Source organism: Schistocerca gregaria, chromosome 7 (assembly GCF_023897955.1).
Source record: "Schistocerca gregaria isolate iqSchGreg1 chromosome 7, iqSchGreg1.2, whole genome shotgun sequence".
Lineage (NCBI taxonomy): Eukaryota > Metazoa > Arthropoda > Insecta > Orthoptera > Acrididae > Schistocerca > Schistocerca gregaria.
In genome coordinates, this window is record NC_064926.1 from 193,050,335 (window position 1) to 193,071,757 (window position 21,423).

At 39.2% G+C, this 21,423-nt stretch overlaps 1 protein-coding gene across 1 annotated transcript in view; it reads right to left on the reverse strand.

Annotated features, from left to right (window-relative positions):
- Nucleotides 1-20,770: 20,770 nt before the first annotated feature.
- Nucleotides 20,771-21,423, reverse strand: part of LOC126281261 (zinc finger protein 330 homolog) — a 41,370-nt gene continuing 40,717 nt past the window's right edge. Inside the window, exon 7 of the mRNA XM_049980064.1 lies at nucleotides 20,771-20,973. Within this exon, the coding sequence (XP_049836021.1) occupies nucleotides 20,849-20,973 (125 nt within the window). The 3' untranslated portion in view covers nucleotides 20,771-20,848. The remainder of the gene's footprint in view (nucleotides 20,974-21,423) is intronic.

Sequence of the window (21,423 nt, forward strand, 5' to 3'; positions counted from 1 at the left end):
GTTGAAGGTGCAGGCAGCCGAATTTTATGACGAAGGAATTTCCAAGCTCGTCCATCGCTATGATAAGTGCCTTAATTTAAATGGCAACTATGTAGAAAAGTAGTATTTAAATGTGGCTTTCATCTGTATATGATAAAAAAATTTCCAATACTTTATTTATTTTTAATTCCAAAACGTAATGTACTTTGTGGGTAGCCCTCGTATTTATTCTGTAAATAATTTAGTAGTGTAGACTTACACTCCCTGCAGTGCCACAGCAACATAATTTCATCCCTTGTTGTTGAGGCCTCCTTGGATTTTCTCAGTCTCTAACTCCCTGATTAGCTCATTTGTTCATGTTCTTATACAATGATGAGCCAAAATATTATGATAACCTGCTTAGCAGCATGCTGATCCACCTTGGAATGCAATGTGGCAGTGATTTTGCATAACATGGATCTACAAAGTTTTTGGCACTATGTGGCACCAGATGTCTATTCAGGTCACACAATTCGCATTAAATTATGGGCAAATGGTTCATGAGCAGGGAGCTGGCACCTCAAGTATCCCAGCTGTGATTCATTGGGTTCAGATAATACAAATTTTGTGACATCAAAATGAGTTCATGTTTCTCAAATCAATGTAGCACAACTGGCCTTGTGGTGTGCTCAGTTGTGCTGCTAGACTACACCAAGTGCATCGGAGAAGACATCAAGCCTGATGGGATGCAGATGTCCATAGTAATGTTCCTGTAATTCACATCTGTTGTGGTGCCTTCAGTTACTAGCCCAGTCTCAATGGAAACCCAAGTGAAAGTTCCCCTAGCATTGTACTACCCGCACTCACCTGCAGCCATGGCATGGTGTATGTTACAAGCAGCCATTTGCCTGAATTATGGAGGATATGGATGCAATCATTTAACATAGTTTAACAAGAAATGTGATTTGTCTAATCAGGCAACATGTTTTTACTGATTGATGGCCAATCTTTATGATCCTCCATCCACTGTAATCATAACTGACAATGTCATTGCATCAACTTGGGAACATGAAGGACACACATGCTGCATAGCACCATGATAAACAATGTGTTTTGAATGGTGTGCTCTGAAAAAATTGTGCCTGCACCATCACTGCACTCTGTTCTACAGAGCAGGCACTCTCAGATCTCCACATACTGTGCTACAGTGTGAATTTCCATCATGTTGTTATCTCCTTGTCATTTCACTGTCCTTCTTGCACTTTCCATAGATGTTCACAATGGAAGCACAGAAACAGATGAATAGTTTGTCATTTCTGATATGCTCATTCCTAGACATAAGGTCATGAGAACCTATCCTTTGTTAAAGTTGCTTATGTCAATGTATTTTTCCATCTCCAGCCCTTAGCATTGTTCCCCATTTATGTCTGCTCCACTTATATATGGTCATTACCTTGACCACAACCCCAGTAGGTGGAATTCATACTCACAGTAGGCATTGATAACAATGTTTTCACTTGTCTGTGTACTATTTTGCATAGAATAATATAGACAGGGATGGTGCTTGCTGTGTGTAATCACAAATGGAATTAGACTGCTGTCTGGAAACCATTAAAAGCTGTGTCTGACATGGTCAACAGCATGCTCCCTTGGACTGTACCAACAATGGCCACCTGCGGCACCTATGGATACCCACTATCTTGCTGTACCTTCCAGTGTGCATGGGTGTCTGGGTTGTCCTCAGATGAATGTAAACAGTGTCAGATCACATATCTCTGGCCGAGCGGTTCTAGGCGTTTCAGTCCAGAACCGTGCTGCTGCTACGGTTGCAGATTCGAATCCTGCTTCGGGCATGGATGTGTGTGATGTCCTTCGGTTAGTTAGGTTCAAGAAATTCTAAGTCTAGGGGACTGATGACCTCAGATGTTAAGTCCCATAGTGCTTAGATCCATTTGAACACATCTATGGGCAGAAAGGGAATGTGAGTGCTGCTACACAATCGTTGCCTCAAGCCTTAGTATGGAAATCGTGGGTCTTGTTGGCACAAATGACATCTGCTGCCTGTATTGAGACAACACAGTTACTTAGAGAATAAGGTCCTACATCTGTTGCATATGACTTAATGTACTTCTGGCTAACAGGTGCACCATGTGGGTGGAAAATGGTTAAACAGAGGCAGTTGTTAGCACTTTAAATGGTTTGGTACTTTTGCACTTCATAGTAGCCTCCTAGGTGTATACTAACACTTTCACAATTAAGCAATGATATTCAAAATGGTGAGCAAATGGTGTTTCTTGGCTGTGCTGGTAAGTATGGTGAGAACAGTAATTATGATGAGGATAACAAAGTTTACATTTTTACATTCCCAACCGATGATGACATGAGAGAGAGAGAGAGAGAGAGAGAGAGAGAGAGAGAGAGAGAGAGAGAGAGAGAGAGGGAGAGTGGTGGGGTGGGGGGGGGGGGGGGGGGTTGCAGAACCAAGCATACCTCATGCACAGAGGGAGTAACAATCTATCCTTTTCCTTATACTGTCGATATTCCATTGTATGACTATATGCAATTATGAGATTTTGACAGATTACTGTGACCTCCAACAGTAGAATTATGGAAATAGAAAGTTTGCATAGTAACTAAAATGGAAAATGGTGAGATGCAAAGATTATTATATGAGAGAAAACTGTTTCAGAAGGGCATATTTAAAACAGAGAAACTAGAAGGAACTGGGCTGATTGTACCAAGTAGAGTTTTACTGCTTCCTACAAGAAGTCATCATTTGTATTTGGTGCCTTTTGTGCCTATTTAGCTCACAGCAAATGGCATATACTGCGAAGTTTCTTTAGACAGAAGTATTTTGTGCCTGTTCTCATTATAGCTCACCTGAAATGAAATACATTGTGACTTCAGGAATCTTTTGTCTTACTCTTCCTTTGGTTTTGTGCTATTGCTGCTTGTGTGTGGTAGATTTTTGGTACAATGATGATTCTGCTATTATTAGCTGTAAAAGTTTCATTAGCATCTAATGGAATGTTTTGTGATTTCATGCTCTTATACATTCTTTGTATATTACCTCAACTAGTTCTGTTGGACATTAGCAGGTACATCTGTACAGTTCTGATAGCTCAGTTGCTATACACCTGAAATTCAGTCCATGCTTCTGTACGAAATTGCCGAAATTGCTCATGTTTTAAGCTACGTCAGCCTCACATTCTCGCTACATATTTTACTTTTTACAGTAAGCCTTCACCACCTAAGTCATAATGAAAAAGGAATTGCGGAGAAGCACTCAACCATTCAGTTATGTGGTTCTCAGAGGGTAGTTTTGGAAATAAATAAGTACAGAACATTTGTTACCCTGATTGTTCAGTCATGACTTCATGTAATACACACTGAGAAACCTCGTGAAAGATGTCCAAAGGTGGGAATATTGCGAAATGTCTGTTTTCATGAATTTCATCAGTTACCAGCTGTTCAGTTATTCCAGGTATCCAGTTTTTTTGCATAAAGTTCACCACATGATGCTGGGCTGAATTGGGTAATGCATGGTGTATGTATTTCAAAAGCGTATACAGGGTGTTACAAAAAGTTACGGCCAAACTTTCAGGAAACATTCGTCACACACAAAGAAAGAAAATGTGTTATGTGGACATGTGTCCGGAAACGCTTACTCTCCATGTTAGAGCTCATTTTATTACTTTTCTTCAAATCACATTAATCATGGAATGGAAACACACAGCAACAGAATGTACCAGCGTGGCATCAAACACTTTCTTACAGGAAATATTCAAAATGTCCTCCGTTAGTGAGGATATGTATCCCTGATGCACTGATGCAGCCCCGGAGAATGGCATATTGTATCACAGCTGTCCACAATACGAGCACGAAGAGTCTCTACATTTGGTACCGGGATTGCATAGCCAAGAGCTTTCAAATGTCCCCATAAATGAAAGTCAAGAGGGTTGAGGTCAGCAGACTGTGGAGGCCATGGAATTGGTACGCCTCTACCAATCCACCAGTCACCGTATCTGTTGTTGAGAAGCTACGAACACGAACCACATGTTGTGTCGTACTTGTAAAGGCACATGTTCTAGTAGCACAGGTAGAGTATTCCACATGAAATCATGATAAAGTGCTCCATTGAACAAAGGTGGAAGTACATGGGGCCCAATCGAGACATCACCAACAATTCCTGCCCAAATGTTCACAGAAAATCTGTGTTGATGACGTGACTGCACAATTGTGTGCGGATTCTCGTCAGCCCACACATGTTGATTGTGAAAATTTACAATTTGATCACGTTGGAATGAAGCCTCATCTGTAAAGAGAACGTTTTCACTGAATGAGGATTGACACATTGTTGGATGAACCATTCGCAGAAGTGTACCTGTGGAGGCCAATCAGCTACTGACAGTGCCTGCACACACTGTACATGGTATGGAAACAACTGGTTCTCCCATAGCACTCTCCATACAGTGACGTGGTCAACGTTACCTTGTACAGCAGCAACTTCTGTGACACTGACATTAGGGTTATCGTCAACTACAAGAAGAATTGCCTCGCCAATTGCAGGTGTCCTCGACATTCTAGGTCTTCCCCAGTCACGAGTCATAGGCTGGAATGTTCCGTGTTCCCTAAGACGCCGATCAATTGCTTCGAACATCTTCCTGTCGGGACACCTTCATTCTGGAAATCTGTCTTGATACAAATGTACCGCACCACGGCTATTGCCCCATGCTAATCCATACATCAAATAGACATCTGCCAACTCTGCAATTGTAAACATTGCACTGACTGCAAAACCACGTTCGTGATGAACACTAACCTGTTGATGCTACGCACTGATGTGCTTGATGGTAGTACTGTAGAGCAATGAGTCTCATGTCAACACAAGCACTGAAGTCAACATTACCTTCCTTCAATTGGGCCTACTGGCGGTGAATTGAGGAAGTACAGTACATACTGACGAAACTAAAATGAGCTCTAACATGGAAATTAAGTGTTTCCGGTCACATGTCCACATAACATCATTTCTTTATTTGTGTGTGAGGAATGTTTCCTGAAAGTTTGGCCGTACCTTTTTGTAACACCCTGTCTTTATTTCAGTGATGTTATAGCAGTACAGATCCAGTTCTTCAACCCTTCTAAATTCTGTGGTAGTGATGGTGCATAAATGCTGTCCTTAATGAATTCTCAGGAAGAAGTTACAGGGGATGAAGTCCAGTGACTGTGGAGGCCAGCTGAGAAGTGCCGAGGTGCCAGCAGTTTGACAACCACTCCAATGGCTCAATATAGTTTCATTCAGATGTTCGTGCACTTGGTGACTTCGGTGAGGGGGTGCCCCATCTTGTTCAAAAATGAAGTTGTCTTTGTTCGGCTTCAGAAACCACCAGATATGTAACATAGCAAGATACTGCTGATACCTAACTGTATTTCCATCAAAGAAGAAAGAGCCTTACAGATGAGTGGGGTATCACATGAAACACACTGACTTGGCTGAATCTCATACATGTTTATTGTGTGTATGCGCATTCTGTAGGCCCCAAATTTGAATATCGTGTTTGTTCACTTTCTCACTAAGGTGGAAAGTTGCTTCATCACTCAACATGGGGTGTTGTGTGAATTTGTTATCATTGTCAATAGCATTCTGAAGTTCATCACAAAATGCCACACACCTGTATTTGTCGACATGATGTAGAGCCTGTAACAGCTGTAACTTGTATGACTTCATTACCAACTAATGCCTCGAAGACACAGCAAATTATTCTTGTGAGCAATTGTAACGCCCAACTGATGCAACGAGCTGATTTTGTAGGACTGCATTGGAAAAAAGTTTGCATTTGTGCGAAATTTTCATCAGAAACAAGAAGCAGCCAGGACTCTTTCCTGCACATAGCAATTGTGTGTCTACAAACTGTCAGTACCATTCATGAATGTCCCATCCATTTGAGAACCAGTTTAGTATCTCAACCTGAAACATCTTTGCACTGTAACCACAAAATTACACTTCGTAAACTTGAGAACACAAAATTATTTCTGCGGCAGAGTAGACATTTGGCAACATGTGACTGTAACCAGGCAAAGAGAAGACAACCGGCATCTAGTAGCAATGAATGTAAACTAGACAATATATTTGTTCCTCCAATAACATATCCATCGTGCAGCGATCGTCAGTTTTGACAACATAATACTTTGTAACACATACACTCTTTTCAGGGCACCCTGTATATTGAGAAACATTCCTCTGTATGTAGCATATAAATTTCATTTTTTCTTGTTTTTTTATTAGGAAGTTTACAATTTTGCAGTAAGATAGATAAAGTAATTTCCTTTCATGGTACATTTTGAATGGAAGAATGTGCCAGCCATCTTTCCTGTCTTGATTACCCCTCTCCTGTCTTCAAAGCAAAGTCAAAATGATGCAAGTAAAAAGGAAATTTACTTTCATTCATATATTGTCTCTTGTAGATTTCCCCTTTTTATTAAGGCTTAGGAAAGCATAATTAGTTATTTAACATACAATTTTGCACTCTGTGTTAGAAGTGCATGCACGCACACACACGCACGCACACACACACAGTCTGTGGCCCCACTGGATGTGAGTAGCACCTCACCTGGGTTGATATGTGTAGTGCAGATATGAACAGTGTGAAACAACAGGGTAGTTGTGGGAGAAGATGCTGTAGTGCTGCCTGTGAACACGCAGAGCCGTGGCAGGAATAGAACGGAGGGCATCTAGGCGCAGCATAAAGAGATGTGCTGAAGGGAAAGGGGGGGGGGGGGGGGGGGGTTAGGAAACAGAGAATATAAAGGTAAATGCAGGTGGCCTAAGGGATATAAGCCATGGCTGAGGCTGGTGTTGGAGCATGGCAGGGGATATGGGCAAGTGGGGTTCAGGGACAAATGAAGGTTGATGCCAGGGGATTACAGGAACAAAGGACACATTGCCTAGTAAATCTCCTCCTCCACAGTTGAGAGAAGCTGCTGTAGTTGGACAAGATATAGTTCCTGAAGTCAAGTACACTGTATTGCACTGCACACTCAACAACTGGCTGCTCCACCTGTCTCTTGGTGACAATTTGGCAGTGGCCATTCATGCAGAAGACAACTTGTTAGTGGTAATGTCCTTGTAGTTGGAGAGGCTGGTGTTGGAGCATGGCAGGGGATATGGGCAAGTGGGGTTCAGGGACAAACGAAGGTTGATGCCAGGGGATTACAGGAACAAAGGACACATTGCCTAGTAAATCTCCTCCTCCACAGTTGAGAGAAGCTGCTGTAGTTGGACAAGATATAGTTCCTGAAGTCAAGTACACTGTATTGCACTGCACGCTTAACAACTGGCTGCTCCACCTGTCTCTTGGTGACAATTTGGCAATGGCCATTCATGCAGAAGACAACTTGTTAGTGGTAATGTCCTTGTAGTATGTCACACAGTGGTTGCAGCTAAGCTGGTAGACTTCAAGGTTACTTTTACTGGTGGCTCTGACTTTGGGGGGGGGGGGGGGGGGGGGGAGGTAGGAAATACTTGTGATAGGACTGGAGTAGTTCTTTGTTGGAGGACGTGTGGGACAGGTCTTGCATCCACGGCTTTTACAGGGATATGAGCCATGGGACAAGGGCTTGTTTGCAGATGACACAAGTATTGCAATAAATAGTATGTCAAGTGTAGTTCTAGAAACATCTGCTAATGATATTTTCAAGGATATTAATAAATGGCTTAAAGCCAACTCACTGACATTAAACTTCGAAAAGGTTCACTATATGCAATTCAGAACATGTAAGAGGTTTCCGTCCAGCATATGCATAAAGTATGAAGAAGAGCAGATAGAAGAGGTTGACAGTCTTAAATTACTGGGATTACAACTTGATAATATATTCAGTTGGGAGGAGCACACCACAGAACTGCAGAAACACCTTAACAAATCTGTATTTGCAATTCGAGTGTTAGCTAACGTAGGCGACATAAAAATGAAAAAGCTTGCATACTTTGCCTACTTTCACTCCATAATGTCATATGGTATAATATTTTGGGGTAACTCTTCAAGTCAAACAGAAGTTTTCAGAGTCCTAAAGCGTGTAATACGTACTATTTGTGGAGTAAATTCACGGACTTCATGTAGAAACCTCTTCAAAGAACTGGGTATGCTAACTACTGCCTCTCAGTATATTTACTCCTTAATGAAATTTGTCCTAAATAATATATCTCTTTTTCCAACAAACAGCTCAGTTCATACATACAGTACCAGGAACAAAAATGATCTGCACAAGGACTTAAAAGCACTTACTTTAGTTCAAAAAGGGGTCCACTACTCAGGAACACTCATCTTCACTAATTTGCAAGCAAACAAAAAAAATTTAGTTACAAATAAAGATCAGTTTAAAAGGAGCCTGAAAGACTTACTAGTGGCCAACTCCTTCTACTCCACTGACGAATTTTTTAATAGAAACAAATAATGTATTGTATATATTCATACTATTAGTATTGTTATTTCAGCTTTAAAAAAATTGACATGTTCCACATCCATGAGGATCTCCTCAGCATGGATCTATGGAACGAAAAACTAATCTCATCTAATCTAATCTTGATAGCAGGGGCTGAACAGAGATAGACAATGACATTGCATAGGTTGGGTGGGCAGTGGAATACCATTCTTGGAGGGGTGGAGAGGATATTTCTCATTTCAAGGATGGAGGGCATTCCTTTGGGGGGCAGTTAGTGTGTATATGGGAGACAGTAGATGACTTGGAAAGACAACATGCAGCAGATCTATTTCTGCATAAGGTGGAGAGAGTAATTTTGATATGTGAAGGCCTCAACAAGACCCTTGACATATTTGGAGAGGGACTTCACCATTGCGATGCAACCACCAAAGGTAACTAGACTGTATGATAGTAACTACTTCTTGTGGATTGGATGGAAGGATATAATAGGTCAAGGTAACCATGGACGAGCTTGTAGGTTTGGAGTCAGTCAGGGATTAGGTGAGGTGTTGTTCAATGGTGGCAAGACCATGGGCTTATTGGGAATGTTGGTGTAGAGGGAAGTGGCAATGACAGTGATTGGTAGGATACCAGGTGGCCAAGGGACAGACACTGTGAACAGTCTGTAGAAGAAATATATGGTTAGTGCCTTTTCTAAAGGAGGGTGGGTTGGGGGTGACAGGCTGAGGGTATTAGTCAACAAGGGCAGAGATTCCCCCTGTGCTGTGCAGTATCCTGCTGAAATGGTGTGTACTGAGTATTGACATTACGGATTTTGGAAAGCATGTAGAAGGTAGATGAGGAGAGTGAAACACTCAGAGAAGTGGTTTCTGTGATGGATCCAGTGATCTGAGGAGAGATTGGAGATTATGTTGTATTTCTGGAATGGGGTCACAGTGGAAGGACATGTCTGACAGCCCACGGAGACCCTCAGCCAGGTAATTCCTGCAGTCCATAACAATGATGGTGGTGCCATTGTTTGTACTTGGAATTATTATGTCAGGATCAGCTTTGTTCCATGTAAACCAACCTTACACCAACCCAGTCTCGTCTCTCGTCTCTCTCTCTCTCTCTCTCTCTCTCTCTCTCTCTCTCTCTCTCTCTCTCTCTCTCCAATGCTGGTTCTTTACAAGGATGACTGCTATATACAAAACATTGAGCAAATTCTTTCTTATTTCAGGCTCTCTTGAATTAGTAGTTAGACCATGTTAAATATCTTACATTTATCACAGGTTATGGATTTTCCAGTGCTCTTATTAACTGTGAATAGGTTAAATAATTCAAATAACCAAGGAGGGCCATTATTCTGCATAGGCAAGAATGGACTGCATGAGAAATTAATGCAAGCTGTTACTGAAGGATAAATTGTGAGTGGCCCCTTAAAAATGGTGACATGTCACATCAGCAATCGACAGCAAGCAGATTCTGTTTAGCTGAATTGCTCTGTAATATTTCCATATACCATTTCAGACCGTTTCACTGCTAGAACTTCTAAGTTTCACTGTTAGAACCCAATATTTAATATTCTTTTCAGTTCTTTTATAGTTAAAGGGCTTCAGAACACTTATTAACATTAAATTAGTTATCAGTATGCATCCAAAGATGTTAAAATCTGTTGCACACTTAATGTACGTGTAACTGTCTAATATCAATTGATTTGTGTACAGCTAGTTTCAGATTCAAATTTGAATCATGAACTGAATTATTTTTATGGACTTGATCACTGGCTATCACTTTAAAAAAAATAATCATCGCTGTTTCAAATGTCACTGTTGTGAATAAAGCACTTCTTTCAGTGTAATGAATTATGAGCTACTTTCCAAAAATCAATACAATATTTTCTGATTCAAGATAGGAGGAAGTGCAGCATCAGTCATAAATTTTTAATTTGTTATTGCAGATCCATTTCACCTCCTGTGAAGCTATCTTTAGTGCTACATGAATAAGGAACATAATGAGAATTGGGTATTAAAATATATATTAAAATCTATAATGTGAATGTGGCATCATGTGCAATTTTATTTACACTGAGTCGCCATGACTTCGATATAACTGGTACAAAAAATTTCAGTTTACGAGTTTATGTATTTGTGATCTGGTTTTCATTTATATTTTAATGCCTGGTTCTCATTATGTTCTTTTATTCATGCAGACTGAAGATAGCTACACAGTAGCTGAAATTGATGGGCAATAAACAGATTAAAAATTTGCAACTACTGCTGCCTTTCCTCCCCTCTTGGATTGCATTAATACAGTTGTGGAGCACCTTGTTCCTAATAGAAATATTACTTGAAGTTCATGATAGTTAGCATATTACTATTTTCTCACTAAACCCATTCAATGTTGATTGTCCAGAATACATATATAAATTAACTCCTTTTAAAATCGTTCACTAATAGACTTATCCCATATTAATAAGTTTCCAGTAAACTGAACAACTATTTCTTTTATCTGCCATTGTCGAGCTATGACTCTACTCAAAAGATGTACTCAACACAAGTTAACGAAGACAAACAGGTAGAGGAATTAATCGACCGGAAAGTTGCCGAAAGGCTAAACACAATGTTCCACCATGTTTAGTGTCGGAACTTGATGATACTAAAAAAGGCATAGACAATTTGTGGAAGGAATTTAAACTTATCCAGAATAAGATAGAGAAGGGGGTAGCTTCACAGAATGTAGCATTGACTAGTGAAGTAGTAACAGATTTACAGTGGGGAGCAAATTCTGGACTCGCCAAACAATTGCCCAAATTTAGACCAGATGGAGTCGTGCACCCAACACATTTCTTAAAAAGATTTAATCAAGCCTTGCCAAAATATTTTGAAGATACAAAAAAGATTGAATTTGCTGTAGGTTACCTTCTACCAGAGACTTCTGAATGGGGCACAGTGAATATAGAAAATTTCTCGTTTTGGGTGGACTTTCAGAGAAAGTTTAAGGAGAAATATTGGTCATCAAGTGCCCAGGAGAAGTTAATATCTGATTTACGGGACCCAAAGTATTAAAATAGTATGTGGGGTAAAATGAGAAAAAATTTAGACCGGCATTTAGCAAGAGCCAAATATTTAGATAAACCAATGGAGGAAAAGGATTTGGTATGGATTTTGATAAGGCGATTACCCACTTAAGCTACAAAAGACATATTATGTAGCAGGTGGAAGACAGTAGAAGAGTTACTATCCTTTGTGGATGCACAGGATGCAATAAATAAAGACCAAAATGAGAATATGCGTCGAAATGAGTATAAAAAGTACAGTAGGAGTAATAATATTAGCTCTGGTAATTTCAAATGACATGAGGCGAATTTGGATAGAGTACACCTATATAATCGGAATAAGGGTAATGAAAATTATCAAAAGAGTCATCCTTCGAATATAGGCCCAGTAACTACACAAGAATTTGTACTTGGCAATAACAGGGCTCAAAATTGAACCATCATACACAGGTTTAGTAACTAGCCGGTGATTACAAATAGTGAGGAAAATTGAGGGTGATCTGGACCCAGGGCCAGGGTCCAGGCCTACCTCATAATACGTATGTTTCCTTTATGCATAAAATACTAACAAAAGAATGGTTGCCATTAGAAGAACCTGGTGTACCTACAGTTACTTCACAACTGATTACAGTTGGAAAAGTAGAACATTCTGAAGTGAACATATTTATTGATTCTGGTAGTGAAATGTCACTTATTTCTAGTGGATTCTTTAATACGTTCAGAACTAGCAATAACTTACCTGTATATATAATCGGTATAACTGGAACTAAAAGTAAGGTTGTTAAATACAAAACCCAAGTAAACTGTATCATCAGTGATATTACATTCCGGCAAACACTGCTGGTAGTAGAAAATATTAAGAGAGAGGTGTTATTTGGTTTAGATTGGCTGTCAGAGTTTAACGTTATATTGCATTTCGAAGAGAGCTGCCTTTATTTTGGACTCAGTGTAGATAAATAGTGTGTTAAGTTACTATCAGATAGGTATACTGATAAACAAACAACTGAACACCAGAGTTTATGATTAACTGTAACAGCACAATTGTCACCAGACATGGAAAACTTAAGTCATGCATCACAACAAGCTGACATACAAAATAAAGTAAATGAATCCCCAAAATTAACCAATGACCAGAAAACAGATTTAGCCGGAATTCTATTAGAATATGAAATGCTATTTTTGGATAGTCCAGGTAGTATTAGTCACTACGTATGTAAATTTAAGATCAAAGATGATACACCATTCCTCTGTAAATCATACCCGATATGGGTGAGTTTGAAAGAAGCAATTAAAGAGGAGATAAATAAAACGGTAGATAACAAAATAATAAAGCTCAGTACAAGCGTTATAAACAATCCCTTGGTAGTAGTGAAAAAGGCTACAGTCCGTGTGCGAGTCATACTGGATGCACACACCCTGAATAAACATATAGAAACTGAAAGAGAGAGACCTGTTAACATTGACGAGTTATTGTCCAAATTTGAGAAAGCACAGTACAGTAGAATGTCGACTATCTGAATGTCAGTCAACCGAACGACCGCTTAACCAAGCTGTTACTCGCTCGCACCTGTTACTCTCCCACCCTATCGTCCATCATACCCCTCACTCCCAAACCAAGTTTACCCACAGTAGTCGCAGCACTGGGCCACCGCTGACGGAAAATTGCTTCTAATGGGGCCTTCACAAGGCGCTGCTGACCGGCCACACCGCCAGTCGCTGTTTTTCAACAATCAGCACATTTCTGTCAGCTTGGCACTGGCAGTAGAAGTAGCAGCAGTATCGAAGCTGTTCACAGCAACAGCTGCGCCAGCTTAGAGTTGAGGCGTGCCGCTCCATGCAGTTTGAAGGATTGCGTGCCCCCAAGAAGAACTTTCTAGTACTAAAAGAGATGCCTGTTTTTATGAATAAATTTACTGTACAGTACTTCTTTTTGGCAAATAATCATGTACAGTTCGATTATCCAAACAAACCAGTTTTCCAAACACCCATGTCCCCCAATTACTTCGGATAATCGACGCTCTACTGTACTTTAGCTCAATAGACCTGACTGATGGGTACTGGCAGATTCGGTTACATCCAGATTCAAAGAAATATACAGCATTCCTTTTTGATGGAAAATCATATTTTAATGTGTTTCCATTTGGGCTAAATATCTCGGTATCCGTGTTTACACGCACTCTGAATGAAGCGATAGGGAGAGAGTTATTGAAGGATTTAATTATATATGTAGATGATATATTGATATCATCACCCACCTGGAAAGAGCATTGCCTAACCATAAGGAAAACCCTAAAAAGATTTAAAGAAAAGGGTATTACAATAAAATTGTCTATGTCACACTTTGCAAGGCAAGAACTAAAATTCTTGGGACATGCCATAGGTGTACAAGGAATTAAGCCCAACCCAGAAAGTATAAAGGCTATTAAGGACCCTCCACCACCTAGAAACATAAGACAATTGAAGGGATTTCTTGGAATGGCAGGGTGTTATAGATGATATGTACAGAATCAAGAGTTGAATGTTCCTCGACTTTTGCGTTTATTACGAAAGGGAATATCATGGAGTTGGTACCAAGAGGCACATGATGCATTTGAAAATGTAAAGAGGGCACAATCAGACTCACCGATACTGCACCATCTGTTGACAGGTGAACCATTTAAGATTTTGACCGATGCATCAGACTATGGTATAGCTGCAGAGCTTTTCCAAGGTGAATGGGGGTTAGACAGTATAGACCACAGGTCAATATCTTTCGCTAACTGGAGTCTCGACAAATATGAATTAAATTATACGGCAACAGGAAAGGAATTATTAGCCATAGTATGGGGTATACAAAAATTCCAAACACTGATATGTCTATACAGATCACCAACCTCTATCATTTATAATGAATAGCCGATTGCTACATAGAAGACTGATACGCTGGATATTGTTTCTTCAAGAGTATGACATTAAGATCCAGTATGTAAAGGGTTTGGAGAACATTGTACTCACTGCTTTGTCTCAGCTACCAGCAGGCACAAAAGAACTAAAGTGTTCGGAAGGACCTGGCATAATCTGCAATTAATTTTCTGACATTAGATACCCATGCAACAAGGTGCAAGAGATGGTTCATAAAATAAGAGAGAACATCCAACATGACCCTTATTTTATAGACATCTTTGTTATGTATGTTAGGAAATCACTACTGCCTAATCAAGAGGGAAGATTGTACGATATAATCTGTTCTGGAGAGACAGTAGTACAACGCAACATTGGCGTTTATGTATATCAAATTTAGTAGAAGACAAGCTGGTGTGGTACATTCATAAGGGGTATAGACATTTCAGTATAAAGAAATGTATTGCAAATATGAATAAATTCTATTACTTTAAAAAGCTAGGACATAAAGTAGCATATCATTAAGCTTTGTGAGATTCGTCAGAAAGTAAGATAGCATAACACCCATGTTAAATATAAAATGTATCCAATTATTCCTAAAGCATTACATGATCTAACGGCTGCAGATTTCTTTGGACCAATTCCAAAAGGAAGAGGAGGACTGGCCTACATTTTTGTCCTCTTAGTGTGTTGGTTGAAGTATATTAAATTCTACCCAATTAAAAAAGCAAACACACCGGCAGTGATACATTGTCTACAACAATACTTTCTTGAAGTAGGCACACCAAAACAATTTCTTTCTGACAATGGACCTCAGTTTACTAGTAACGAGTTAAAAGAATTTTTAGCATGGGGAGGAATTCGTCAAATATTAATATCCAACTATAATCCATCTTCTAACCCGTGTGAAAGAATTATGAAGGAAATTGGGAAACTATGTCGCACTTACTGCCATGAAAACCATACATCATTGGTGACAAAAATTAAAGATTTCGAGCTTATTTAAAATGTGTTACCAGTTTTATCAACTGAACTAACACCTTTGGAAGCATTAGGTAAGCCCTTTGTAAGTGAACCACTTTTTAAATGTTTTACTTGGCCAGAACAAACTACTACTGATTACCAAAAGAATCAAATGATAGTTGCTAAAAACTTAGTTAAGAGAGCACAACAGTGAGTAGGCAGGCATAACGAGCAGGCTATAGAACCTCAGCATAAGGTCGATGACCTCGTCTTAGCAAAACATCTTCAGAGCTCAGCCCTGAAGAAAGGAACGCATAAATTTTTCCGAAAGTATGTGGGCCTCACCCAGTACAGTCGGTGACCCACCCAAAAACCTTTTCAGTGGACCCTACAACTGGAGAAGAAAAAGGGAAATATAAGGTTAAGGATATAAAGTGGTACATACCCCAGGGACATTAACATTCTGTGTTGACGGGTGGAGTGACGACCGTTGGCTCCCAGAGTTGGATTCAGTGTTACTTCCACATTAGTTTTCATACACCGAATTCCCTTCAAAACTTTGACTATTCTGTAATCTATTCATAACCTCTTAAACTATCCTATCATATTAGTATTTAGGTGACCGAACATGACTACACGATTATGATTAATTTAGGGAATCATGAATAACCAGTGATCTCTGGACATAATATGGATCAAACAGAATAATAATCTGGTGGTAAGCAGAGTGCTATCTCGATGACATAAAATGAACAAGAGTAGTATATTTAAGAATGATATAGTGTGAAGTGACTAGCTGAACAACTAATTGGTTATCGTGTACAATTTTCTATTTTTATAGAATGTTTTAAACCTTTTGTTGAGATATCAAATGAATGGGGAGGGTGTGTATCAATTTCCACCAGTCTATCTTTCCCCCTGTCGATATGCATACACTTCTATTGCTGAAGTCCTTCTCAATTTCCATCGTTTTCTATAACCTTCAACTTATTTTCCATAAGCTGGCCGAAGAATCAGGCTACACGACTACCCAAATACATACACACAATAAAACACAAAGACACAAACAGGAAGAGTACAGTTTAAGATAATGTGGGAACTGTCATGTATTGGAGGGGGAACATTGTGCACATAGTGATAGGTATGCGCACCTGGTTATTTGAGGTGATGGTTCCACATCACGTAAAATTATGTACTGGGATATATTTATATATGTAAGAGCTAAGAGTGTTTACGGTTATGACGACAATATTACACCAGTATGTGTACATTGGAGAAGGAGAACATGTTACATCGTATACTCAAGTGTACAGAAATATATTTGGATTTGGTGTCACTCTAACAACTATCCTGATGAATTGTAGGATAATGGGGGAAGCAGAGCATAAGTGTGTGTGTGTGTGTGTGTGTGTGTGTGTGTGTGTGTGTGTGTGTGTGTGTGGTTTGTTCTGGGAACATAGGACTGGAAAAAAATGGAGGACTCTAAAGGGTTAAAAAAAAGTATTGAGAAGCGAGTTTAAGGAGTGAATTAGGATGTTAATTTCTCTAAGAGGTATTTGAATTCTAGGGTACATAAAGATGTAAACTAGGGCAATGGACTATGGAGCTTACTCAGGAAGAAGAAGGATGGCGTACCTAACATTGATCGGATGGGAAAGTGCTGGAGGTAGGCAAACCCAAGAAAGGCTGACCTATACTGTGCGGGCAGCGGCACAAAAAAAGGGGATTGACCGGTACCATAGTATATTAGGAATTTGTTTAAAGGAGTGTACCTACCAAAATGGAAGGAGGAAGTGCTTTTATAGTATCAACCCGTATGTAAGGTATTGTACTGCGCCTAAAGGAAAAGGGCTGTATCGTGACAAAAGTCACACATTTTGTGGAGATTATTCTGCGAAGTTTGAATTCTCGTTTCCATTCACATTGTTATTTTTGTGTGAAGTTACATGCATTGAAAAGAACACCTTTATTTACCCAGAGTTTCACCACGACTGTAAAAGATATTCAATAAATCCTTACTTAGAAAAAGCAGTGCGCGAAGTAAGAGCAAACAGCAGCATACACTGGGGTAATGCGCACTTGGAATTTAAAACTGGGAAGGGAACAGAAAGATTCTTGTCCTTATGAATTTTACATTGATCAAAAGGTCCATGATTATAATGCTGTTAACATGGAAAAGGAAAGAAAGCTATATATGAAGTACCCGATGCCGAGAAAAATGTTATAAATTGACGGAAATGTAAAGTAATATTATATGAATACAATATTGATGCACATAATGAACATGTATAAAATATCATGTGTTCTAGCTAAGGGGAGGGATATGTACTGCCTCAAGAATTTCAGGGTAAATTCTTGTCAAACATCATTGTGTGAACACTTGAATGTTGTTGAAAGAAGAGAAGAGACAATTACTTATTCATTCATTCTCTTACTTTCGTATGGTCTGGACCATTGTCCTATTAAACTTTGAGAGATTTGTAGACTGTACTTATGGAAAAAATACTGTGATAGTTTCTGATGGACCAGAAGGTGTTGAGCTTACGAAAAATATTTTAGTTGTATGCAAACTGGTATGTGTGATGAAAATACAGTGAGATTGAGTTCAAAGTATTCTCGACTGTACGTAGTTATTTTAAAAGTATAAAAAATACCTCCAAAATAGCATTTCATCTTCGGAGAAGAAGTTGTTCAGGACATCGCAGCTTGCTATAATGAAAAGAAGATTGGCAAAGCAACTCCAAGTAAGTTTGATAGCCAAGATGGAGTGCGAGTCTTTCACACCAGTACCACACTGCCACCCTTAATAACCGGAAACCACCAGAGAACCTCAACGAATATCTGCCTTCATAGCTGGGTTTGATTCCGGATACTATAAAGGAGTTTTCCTTAGTGGGGGAGCTGGTATATGATGCACTCAGCCCCATGATACCAACAGAGGATCTGCTTGAGTGGGAAGTAGTGGCTTCAAGGTCTGGCAATCATCAAGACGGCCAGGAGAGGAGTGTGCTGATGACTTGCCCCTCCATACCATATCTGCATGATGCTGAATGGCACACGACAACATTGCGGCCAGCTGACATCCCTTGGGCCTTCTGGACCTGGTTGAGGAGCTCCAAAAAATCCCTCCAATCCCTCAGTAAATGCTATCTGATGAAGTCAAATATTTAATTTCTTACATATAACACTGTACTAGTTTTAGAAGATGTACAAAGAAGATGTGACTTACCAAACGAAAGCACTGGCAGGTCAATAGACACACAAACAAACACAAACAGACACACAAAATTCAAGCTGCTTCGTCAGGAAAGAGGGAAGGAGAGGTAAAGATGGAAGGATGTGGCTTTTAGGGAGAGGGTAAGGAGTCATTCCAATCCCGGGAGCGGAAAGACTTACCTTAAGAGGAAAAAAGGACAGGCATACACGCACGCGCGCACGCACGCACACACGCATACCCATCCCCATCTGCACATACACAGACACAAGCAGACATTTGTAAAGGCCTAGTTTTCATATATGAGGCTATATTCTTTCTAGTTGTTTCAAAATATTTAAAATACCTCAGACTTGCTAAGATAGTGTGTTCCCAGATCCACTGATGTGACCATAATATCGCACATCTTTCATCAGATCCAACACAGAAGTCCATAGAAATCCAGGACATTTGACTCATTTCAGCTTCCTGGTTATGTACTTACTCCTCTTACTAGTCTGCATCCTTCAACATAGTCTACTAGGTTTCTGTGATTCCAAAGTGATTTGCTAATATGCACAACTGCAGTTCCACTAATTGCCATTTTACTCATGTTCCAGGATATATAAAGAACCGTAAGGATCATTTTTTATTTAACAGCATAGTGTTTACCTCACTAGAGACTAAAGATGAGGCATGAGAACCACAGCTGTAAACAAGTGCCTGCACTAGTTGTGATGAAAACAACCTTATGTTCACATTCCCAAAAATACATGGAGGAGGCAACAGCAAATTTGTAGTTTCATTAACAACTCCAGGATTCCCTAAATTTTCCAAAAGTCTATAGGATCACCAAGATATCATTAACTTGATTTCTGGAACATGTAAATAATTAACAAATTAATTTATAAGCTGTGCCTCTTCCAACACACGCAGAGATCATATCGTCCTGAGAGTCCCGAAGTTTGCAGTTGCTAGCATTCCACACTCCTTCCAACTCAACATAATCCAGTTTAGCATCCACCTATGTCAATCTATCAAATAATATGAATTGATGTATCTTAACCACCACTATATTTCTCTTATCTTCTTCCACTTTCAACTGTTATGCACCCTTTGTTGAATGTTACCATCTTTCTCCCACGTCTTATGGCACCACAAACAGTGCTTGTGTGCTTTATTTCTCTGCTTCTCTCATCTAAATTCTGTATCAGCATTCAATTATTAGCAGTTCAGTAGCATCTCAAATTACAAACAAACTTCTGTTCATCCAAAGCTGAACAATGATAATGTGGTAGATTGAAAGCTACAAATGTCAGCACTCCTCATACCCCAACTCTTATTGAATAGGTCACTTTCTGTTAATTATGTAATTGGAAAAAGACTCCATTTAAAAAATAAGCATTATTGTATATTATGCAGTCTAATTACAAAAATAAAATGATGGCATTCCAGTAAAGGTGCCATTATTAAAAGCAAAATCTCTGATAAGAATGATGGAGAGGACATAAATAGGGCTTTCCGTACACGAAGAACACAGTTGTTGGCTAGAATGCCTTGTTTATTGTTGTGGTCTTCTGTCCTGAGACTGGTTTGATGCAGCTCTCCATGCTACTCTGTTCTGTACAAGCTTCATCATCTCCCAGTACCTACTGCAGCCTACATCCTTCTCAATCTGCTTAGTGTATTCATCTCTTGGTCTCCCTCTACGACTTTTACCCTCCACGCTGCAATCCAATACTAAATTGGTGATCCACTGATGCCTCAGAACATGTCCTACCAACCGATCCCTTCGTCTAGTCAAGTTGTGCCACAAACTCCTCTTCTCCCCAATCCTATTCAATACCTCCTCATTAGTTATGTGATCTACCCATCTAATCTTCAGCATTCTTCTGTAGCACCACATTTTGAAAGCTTCTACTCTCTTCTTGTCCAAACTATTTATCATCCATGTTTCACTACCATACATGGCTACACTCCATACAAATACTTTCAGATACAACTTCCTGACATTTAAATCTATACTCGATGTTTTAGTGAAGAAAAATGCATTTAAATTTATGAACTCCGAACATTTTTCCACTTCATCTGTTACTACTTCAGTGACCTCCTCCGACTGGAACAACAATGGAATTCTCTTACAATTCTTCAAAGTATTTCAGTAGGGAGGAAGAAAAAAGAATTGTTACCTGTAGAGAACAGTCGACAAAAACTGCAGTAATTACAGGAAGTAATAACAAAAGTAAATTATATATAAAGCAAACAAAGGAAGCATATTCTTTGACGTGAAGAAAAAACAATTTTATACAAAATTTATAACAAATATATATTTGCTGGCTAACTTGTACATTTCTTTATAACTGAATTTGCAAAAAAACTCATTTTGATTTGGTATCTTGTTCTTCATCTTTTGTTTCTTCTTCACTTTCTGTATCATCATCTGATCCTTCATAATCATCATCATCGTCGTCGTCATCATCATCTTCATCATCATCAGCTGCATCTGAAAGAACATGTATTATTTATTGTGGGCATGAATGAACATATTTTAATGTTACTTCTCAATTTTCCAACTGTATCTAGTCTACACACAAATTCAACAACCATAAAATTCTAGCAATCTATTTGTTGAGATGTTGAGTAATGTTGTTCATAATAGATATTGAGCTAATTTTTGTTCAACTTCTAAACTATGTGTAGAACAGTACAAGAGTGTTACTTTTCTTCATTAGATCACAAAACTAGACAGATTCTTGCAAACTTTTGCAACTAGCAGTGTTTCATTGGGAAAAAATTTCAGATTTAGGACAGGATGTTACAAAACAATACAGATAATGGATGGAGGGAAAAATCACTCCTAAGGCCATGTCAAAATGAATCTAAAGATGCACAAAAATTTTGGTATGTGTGTGTGCATGTTCCCACACACAAACAAACTTTTTTCTTCTCTCCA